Raw genomic sequence first — 9,169 nt, forward strand, 5'->3', positions numbered from 1 at the left:
GGAAGGGCTGCATGCCTGTTTGCTTTACTCACAGAGAAGTGAAGGGACTTAGAAGTTCAACTCATCTGCATGATCGCTATTCTAGATATTGCAACCACGTTCCTGATTCCTGCTTAACCCTCTCATCATAGGAACTTTTTTAAAAAAAAAAAATATATGGCTGCAAAAGTGAAGTGGACTGATCCTGAATCTGGCACAGCTGGAAACTCCACTGCCTTGAGGGACACAACTCTAAGAGTCGAAGGCTCCCAGCTCTTGGCAGTATGTGTTCTCAGATAGGAGCTTTTACCTGCAGAGATGAGATATTGCTAAGAGGGTAACCAAAGTACTTGCTCCCATTTGTAAGATACAATCTCCTAGACCACGGTGAATTTCTACTGTCTAGTCTGAGAAAGAATTTGGTTCCACACATTACTCAGAAAACTTTCTGATTTTTCTGCCTGACCACCAAGTCTTCCTTGAAATAAAGATGACTCTGAGTCATCTTGCAGTGGGAGCAAGGAAGGTGAATATATATGATAAAACTGTTCATCAATGAAAAAATACGGCTATGTACCTCTGAAATACACCTCATTTTGAAAGACGTCATTAATTCCAGGCCTAAAGTGACCTACATTTCACTTCAGTTTGGTATAGCCTTTTTATTTTCAAAAAGTATGTACATGAGGTGTAGAGTTAATTCCATTTACAAGAGTCACCCATATGTTAAACTTCTTTTATCAACAGCTTTTTTTGCCCTTAATTCAGAATCTCTATTAAACCGTGTTTGAGCCCTGAAAAATGAAACCACTTCTGCAACCTCAGACTACAGAAATCCAGTTTTATATGATGAAAAAGGGCTGCTGCCCTTCGAACACTGATTAACTGGTAGCTGTGAGAATTATTAGTTCTGTGAGTGGATTGTTATTATGGCAGAAAGCTGCAGCTACCTGATTCTAGCCTTAGCAAGCCATAAGTATATGACTGTAATTATAACTTGCTATATACTGAGCATTATAGCAAGGTATTTCAAATAAAGCACTTGGTGCATAAGTAAAGAGGGTAGTAATATTTGGTAAAGATGTACCATATATATGGATTTTAACCTTATGCACTGGGATGTCAGAACGGCATAGGACTGATTAAACGATTTTTTAAACCTTTTTTTGCTTATAGGCAATGGGATGGTGTGGGGCTGTTTGTTGTCTGTCTTGAAGATGCAGGAATCAAGGTGCTGGCCAAGCTATTGATGCAATTAATGTTATGTGCTTAATGGAATGTGCTTTTAGCATCTTTGTTATGAATATATAATTCTATGGGAATCAGAGGATGAAAAGTTGGGATTGACTCAGTAAAAATGGCCTGAGAAGAATTCTTCTGAAAGGCCTGGACCTCACTGGTTAAGCCATGCTGATAAGGGAAAATTTCTGACTCAGGTAAGAGGAAATTCAAAAACAGTTTTTCTCTTTGGGGTACTGCTTGCCCTTTAAGGGTTCTTTTTTGGCATACTTTCTAAAACAAAATCTGATCAGAGCTGTGTATTTCAAAATCATTCTTGCTAGCCAAGATAAACTGAAGAGAAAAACAGCAAGACTGCATAATTTTCTCAATGAAGTTACTCGTGTTGTTTTACGTGTAAGTACAGCAAGACTTGCAAGTGCTACATGGTGCTGTTGCTCGTTAGATGTATTGATCTAAGCTGACAGGAGAACAAAATGTCAACACAGTCCATGCTATTTCACTTACAGAATTGCTGAATACTGTACTGACTGAAACATAGCAAAGCACTAATACCCCTTATGCCAAAGGAAAAGCCTCTGTGACTGTAATAAATTCCAGTCCTTTCAAAGCGTTGATGAGCTGTCCTTCACTATCTATCTCACAAGACATCAGTATTTCTTCTTAATTTGTTTTCCATTTCTCACTGTAAGTAGTTGAACTGTCACTTCAGTAGATGGAAGTATTTGGACTGCGTTAGTTGTGAGTGACAGTACTTTCACGCACACTGTGTTTAACAGTACTCTTGCTTATACTGTGAAATACTTCATCTTTTCAGATTTTTTTTTTTGAGATGTATGAAGTTATCACATGTATTTAGTAAGATAATAAATCAAATGCTAAAGTATGTGGTTATTTGATAACTAGAAAATTGCATTTAAGTCTCTACTACCCCAGATAAAGAAAAATAAACTTCTTCTGACTCACACCATTGTCTGCTTATACATCAAATGTATAAGTATAAAAATGTTACTCTTCAATATCTATTCCATTTCTTAATGACCTTGCACTGCTTTATTCCTTTAATGTACGTGTTTTACCTTATATTATTTTTATTAATTTGGCTTGTTTTTTCTAAAGACTACTACAAACTCCCAGGCTTTGGTAAATTACCATTCCTGTTAAAAGCTACCTGGTTCTCATTTTCCAGATGTTTTAAAATGTCCATTTTAAATGCCTATAAGCATTGTTTGTTTTTCCAATTTTCTTTCCAGCAATTCTTTCAAACTCTTGTTCCTGTGCTTGAAATACAAGTAATCAGAGAGAGAGTGGCCAAGTCTGGCCTTTTCAAAGGATCTAAAGCTGCGATGTTCTTTGTTGCTGGCAAGGTCTTTCTCTCCTTGGCTCTCCTGTTTGTCTGAATTTCCTATTCTCTTCTCCAGTTCTCCTTCACTTAACACTTCTTCCTTCTCATTACGGTAGGACTCTCTGAAATCCTTCATCATGCACTCAGGTTTGCCAGACAGGTCTTGAGCCAGGTACAGCTTGTTGTCTTGGTGGTACATGGCAGGGCTGTACCTCTCTGCCTCATAGCAGTTGTCTTCCTCTTCTTCCTGGCATGAGCTTCCCTTGGCACTTTCCCCATCTGAATGAAATGAGATCCCCTTCCCTTGGCTTTTCTGGGAAAGATCAAACGGCTCTTCCTGTTCCAAGTGTCTCAAGACATTTGTCTGGGACAGGGCAATTCTTCCTCTTCCAAAACCTTGTAGTGGTTTGAGGGGAGAAGAAAAGGAATATCTTATATAAAGGAAATTTTACTATGTGATAGATGGTCAAAAAGCAAAACATGAGATGGCCTTCTATTTCACATTTTACCTTTGTCTTCCACCCAGCTATCTCAAAGTACTTTATTGTTTACTTCTCATAGCATCTCCTTTGAGATGCCGTTAAAAGAAGTACTATTGTATACACTTCACAGACAGGTCAGAACAGAAAAAACATTGTGCTGTACATGCCAGACACTTGATGAGGGACATAGAAATAAAAGTGAAGTGGCCAGGCCTCTGGTAAACTATTTTTGCCAGTGGAACTTCTCGTTTCCTCCTTCCTATTTTTTTTTTTTAATGAAAACTTTGATCTGAAGCATCACAGGCCATAATCAAAGTCCCAGGTTTTGTACATTTTTTTTCCAGCAGAGTGGAGGAGATTAAAAACGCATTAATGTATTTGTTCCATGGACACTTTTGCTCAAAGTTATTACTTTAAAAATGAAAAGACAATCAAGTCTCAGCTGTCTACAGCCTCCACTTTCCTTAATTTTTCCTCTTTCATCCTGAGATGACACTCATGCGTCTGAAATGCTCTACACGCTGGATAGTTCTTCAGCTTGAGGAAATAATTATAAACAAATGGTGATTCTGAGCAGTGCAGAGTAAGTCTGAGTGTAGTACTGGATCTGATTTGTCTTAATATTTGTCAGTGTCTCCTCTCTTGCTGGAAAACTAGACATTACCCAGGAGGCATTTGTGGACTCAAATGCACTCTTAGCATTGTGATGCACTGAAGAATATTCAGACACTGCAGGCATAGTCCATCCTCCTTAAAAGAATAGTGACAGTACTGGGGAGAGGATTTCATCCAATAAAAAATATCCATGAAAGCCACTATATCTCTTGCTTTGTTTTGGTTTCGTTTGAGTTTTTCCCTCAGTAATCGAGTCTAGTTTCTTCAGCATCTATGCAGCCTCAAGAGATACAGCTGCTACTTTGCTGCAGGTTCTATTTGTTAAAATGGTTCATGAGCAGGTGGCAGCCCTTACAAATTCCCTTGCATTTGATAAGCCTCAAGGCTGAAGAATATCTGTACACTGAAAAGCTCTTAGGTACTCTTCAATTACAAGTAATTGTGGAATGAGTGTGGTGCTGTAGAAGATTTACAGGAGAAAAAAAGAGCCATTTATTTCATTACCTGTTAGGATCTTGGTACGTTTTATGCCAAACGTCAGTAGCGTATGTGTTTTACACATGTGCTAGGCAGCCCTAAAGTTTGAATTTGAGGAATACCAAGATATCTTACCCATGAAAGAATTACTTATCCAGAATTTAAAAAAAAAATATCCTGGATACTTAAACTCTCAAAAAAATTCCTCCCTAATTCCCCCGCTTCTTTAGATAGTATTGGCATGTGTGCACACAGGAGGCTGACTTTAGGACAGTGTATGTGTTAGGGGTGTAATAGGAAATGCTTTGTAGGATACCCTGGGTCATCAAAAATCAATATATTGTGAGATGGGGAAGAAATAGTCCTCCTCTTCACATGCTTCTTTGCAAACCGGGTCTTGAGCCTATGGCCTTTGCCTAACATCAGCTATGTCAGTATGGTACAGAACAAATAAGGGTCCTGGATGTAGAGCCATTCAGAACTCCATTCCTATTCCAGAGTGGAATCCAATAAGCAGTGAGCAAGACTCGTTGTTTCTGTCAGTGAGCAAGATCCAGACTTTTGCTTCTGTCTGCTTTGAATGAAGTTGTGATCTATGGTGTACCTCAAACACGAAAGAAAAATTATAAGCTCCTAATCAGATGTGTCTGGGGGAAAATGGCTGCTTCTCCATGGCTGCTAGACGGCGATCTGTCAGCCTCTGAGAATCAAGCCCCTTGAAACTGTAACATTTATTCAGAAATAATGCAACTTTACCTTCAGGCAGGAAGGTCATGTCATCCTATCACGACCCTGCCCACCACATGTGCCAAGCCTCACTAAGGCTGAGGCTCCACCAGCTCACTCCCGTTTGTGTCTTGGGGTACCCACATGTTGGGAGAAGCTCTATAGTGCTGTAGATATTGCACCTTCTCACAGAGATAGACAGGGAGCCCTGGGCTTAAGTACAAGAATGTTTGGTATGGCTTGGTAAGTCCTCTGCTCTCACATTACTGACCATATTCTCCCTAACACCTGAAGGTAGCAGCTTGCTGAATAAAATTACTGCCTTTTTTGGACACACATACTGTCGCATTTTGTCTTCACCTACTCCTCCCCTTCGGTCTGTACCTCTGTGTCATCAGATATTTAGTCTGAAACATCTCCGAGAGAAGAGTCACTACCTTGGGGATCTCTGCTCTGTAGCACTGGCAGCACATAAATAGTTGATAACAACCTCCCAGGGTTATGGGATTCAATTACATCCAATTATATTTGATCTATGGTACAAGATTGTGGATCTCTGATACAAAGCCCATTTGGGTTTACTGACATGCATCTTCAAATCTCTTAGAGAATAACCTTGCTGAAAAATATTACCTTGAGAATGAAATCCTCTTTCCATGACCCCATGTTTGACTTTCATGTGCCTGGTTAGGTTCCCCTTCAAGGTGAATTTGCTGGGACAGTAGAGGCACTTGAAAGGCTTACTGTCTGAATGCAGGTGCATGTGTCCCATTAAATTGTGCATTCTGTTAAATTCTTTTCCACACAGCTGTAAAAACAGTAAAAATGAAAGTTATTAGTTCAAAGGGGTACTTCCAAGGAGAACATTTTAAAAGGAAATAGGACCTACTCTTCTCAGCTTGAGCACTGGCAGGTTTGGGCTGCAAATGTTTTTTTCGAAGATACAGGCAAGAATCCTAGAGACAAGAATATGTGGTCAAGTCTGATCTATTTAGGGCCTTCTGCACTGCTGCCATTTAAAAAATACGGTGTCTAGGACACACAGTCAAGGATTCCCCAAAACCAGAAAGTGTTGTTGTAAGGAGGGGAGAGGCTTAAGTGCATAATCTTGAAAGCTCTTGATTTGAATTAAATTCGGATTATGAATTTCTGGTCTGGTGAACCATTTTGTTTGCGGTTTATAAATCTAGCGTTTAATTAAGAACAACACCAGGTGGAGAGGGAGACACAAAATAAAACCAATGAATTGTTTTCATGAAACAGTCGAGCAGCATATTACTTCTCCTTAAGTGGACATGAAATGGCTGCACATTTTGCTTAAAGATAGAAAAAGCAATTTTTTTTCCTTTGTTTCTTGCTGCCCCATTTTTCTCTGATGCTTTTATCTTCTGTTTACCAGTTTCTATGTTTTGGTGTCTCTGGTGAGTAAACTGGAGTTTAAACAGTCATGGGATTGCAAGAATGACTCAGCTGTCCTTCAAGCACGTTCCTGCCAGCTCAAGCCATTGATCATGCAAGTTTCCCTTTGATGAAACAATAAGGTGGGTTTTTTCAGTGTTGTTGTTTGTTTAGATGGGTCCTTTTGTAGTCTAGTTTCTTATAAATCAAACGTATTCTCAAGACATGAGAGTTTGACATCATGATTACAAGCTCTAGTCTTACTTGTCTTCTGGTCTTTCCTCGTCAGGGTTTACAATTTTATTGACATTCAAGTGCTTATTTCCATCCTCTGAAACTTTTGTGTTTGCTTTCTACTTCAGATCGGTTTTTTTGTTTGTTTGTTTGGTTTTTTGGAATTGTTTTAGACAAATACTTTTATGATCAGAATTTTATTTTTCTAATAATCTTATTACTATATGAGCCAGAATCAAAATCACTAAGTAACTGAAGCTTCCATGAAGCACTGTATTCCTCTAGGAGAAAATTACTAAAAAAGCAATTACTGAGATTTTACCACATTTTTGGTCTAAGGTGATTTCTGATTTAATTTATTTTTGTAGTACAGAAGGCTGCTACAGTACTTCTTGATTCAAATTCACAAAACCATCACCTAGAGTATCTGGATGAAATGTAGACAGTGGAATGATGCTTGGTGAAATAGTACTGTAACCTTCGCATCTTAAACCATTTCTTGCGGGAAAATAGAAGCAGTTCATTAATAAAAAAAATTGCAGGGCTATTGTTTTTAAATAAAAACTAAAGCTGAGTCAATGCTACAAAAAAGAAATTCAGAAATATTCACTTGCTTTTAAAAAAAATTTGTTTCAGTTGCATGAGTTCTCTATGATTTTGCTAAAGTGACCATCCCAGCAAATTTATCAGCAAAGTGTTCACCAAGACGAGGCAGGGAGGTGGGGGAGGGATAAGAGAATAGCCACGGGAAACAAGTTATTAATTTGTAATAGCATGATATCTGACTCCAAGGATCACCCATCCACTTAGAAAAGAGGATTGTCTCTTCTTTATATTCAAAGAAAGTTAATATGCCAGATGACTTTTATTCAGGGAAGTGAATCCACCAAAAACACTCTGAAAGTGCTGGGAGGAAACAAGGAGGAGGAGAAGAAGCACTGATGAACGCTATAAAATAACAAGGAAGAACAGCAGTTGATTATATCTTGACAGCTGCTGGAATGACCTATGACATGTCAATATTTCTCTGGCTACAAGAATGCCAGTAACAATACTTCTCTAACACTTGCTAGCAGAGGTCTTTTGGTTATCTTCTCCTGCTGCAGCTGACCTGTGTTCTCACCAGCTTTTGTTTTCTGATAGCTAGGTCTTCACTTCTCTATCCAAACTGGTAACCAAAGAAAATCACATTGAACTGTGAATGGCTAGAGTACTTTGTGCAAATGTATATCTCTATAAGGCATGGAGTATTAAAATGTGTGTAGTAGGAACATTTATTTTGTTTCTATCAAGGAAATGTATATTTCTCTTTCTTCATAATGAAAAGTCAGGGGACTTCTTAAAGGGCAGATCCTTAAAGCATAAAAGTTTTGTGTCTTTGAATAAAGGGGGTAGATTTTCCATTTCCTAAGGTCATGCAGAGTCTTAGGGATGTATAATGTGTTCTTGTCCTGAAATCTCCTCTGGGGACAGGAGGAAATGGTACTAGAGTGGAGAGGTGTGGCAGGAAAATGAAACAAATGGAGATATGAAAATTGTTTTTCGGAATAATGGCTCTGTGTGGCATAGTCTCTGAGTAACTATCCATTTCAAAACACACAAGACAACTTTCAGATGAATGTCCATGATCCAGAGGGTGAAGGGAGCAGTTTTGGGCTCACGTCCTGGGGTTCACAGCTAGTACTTGAAGAACAGCCTGAGTCTGCAGACTATGCTAGGAAGGTGTACAAGTTTTCTTTCTCTGTGATAGGAGCAGGGGTGTAAGCACTGTTGAGCAGAGTGTGAAAGATGACCCTAAGCCCAGTTGCATGGGCAGGAGCTCCACAACTCACCAGACTACTTTAGCACTCAGGGAGAGGCAAAGCTCACGCAAAAGATCTTGGGACAGCAGGACAGTGGTTTACTTCTGGACCTTTTGTTAGGCTGTCTGCTTTAGACAAAATAAACTTCAAGCTCTGAAGACGAAGACTTCAGCTGCAAGTCTGTTGAACACACTTTGTTGCACTGACTTGCAGCCTGACAAACAGGCTTCAGTACGGTTTGCTAGAAAAGCTGAATTAGTTCAGCTTCAGATTTTGTCTTTCTAAACCACCTGATTAAGTATCACCCTTCTAGTTTCGTCAGTGTGTTTTCTTTCTTCCTGGACTACTCCCATTTTCTTTGGTTTTGACTCCTGAAGTAAACCCATGATTTTAGGTCGGAAAAAAGTGGAGTTCAAAACATCTGCTGCAAGGTGAATTTGGCTGGGCTGGAGAAAACTTCATTACATTCTTTATTGGAGGTACAAAATATTGCTGATTTCACCGCTAAAAGGAACGGTATTTCATAGAAGCTTCTCCTACAAATCAGAAGAGCACTCCTGCACCAGCTGGTGCAGCTCCTTGAGAACTCTACAGAGTCTGAGTTTTTTTAAACACAGATAAACAAGGCAGCGCTGGCTCAGGCCTTTGAATGATGCAGAGAAGTTCACTGTTCTGAGAAAAATCAAACAGATCCAGACTGCAGTAGACAAGGAAACAGAAGGGACAACTATTTGCAACTCCCTCAATTCAGATAGTCTGTGCTTAGCTGTGATTAGACACCTTGGAAAGCCTTGTGTTTTCTTTTGCTGTGAGAAAGAGGTAAAGAAAACCACAGCATGTGGTGAGGTAAAAAGACTACTGCTGTGCTCTCT

At 39.2% G+C, this 9,169-nt stretch overlaps 1 protein-coding gene across 1 annotated transcript in view; it reads right to left on the reverse strand.

Annotated features, from left to right (window-relative positions):
• Positions 1-2,380: 2,380 nt before the first annotated feature.
• ZNF366 (zinc finger protein 366) overlaps positions 2,381-9,169 on the reverse strand; it is a 12,721-nt gene continuing 5,932 nt past the window's right edge. The window contains exons 3-4 of the mRNA XM_010136334.1: positions 5,497-5,671; positions 2,381-2,959 (exon numbers count right to left, since the gene is read on the reverse strand). Of these exons, the coding sequence (XP_010134636.1) occupies positions 2,427-2,959; positions 5,497-5,671 (708 nt within the window). The 3' untranslated portion in view covers positions 2,381-2,426. The remainder of the gene's footprint in view (positions 2,960-5,496; positions 5,672-9,169) is intronic.

This window comes from Buceros rhinoceros, unplaced genomic scaffold (genome assembly GCF_000710305.1).
Source record: "Buceros rhinoceros silvestris isolate BGI_N320 unplaced genomic scaffold, ASM71030v1 scaffold10875, whole genome shotgun sequence".
NCBI classification, from domain to species: Eukaryota; Metazoa; Chordata; class Aves; order Bucerotiformes; family Bucerotidae; genus Buceros; species Buceros rhinoceros.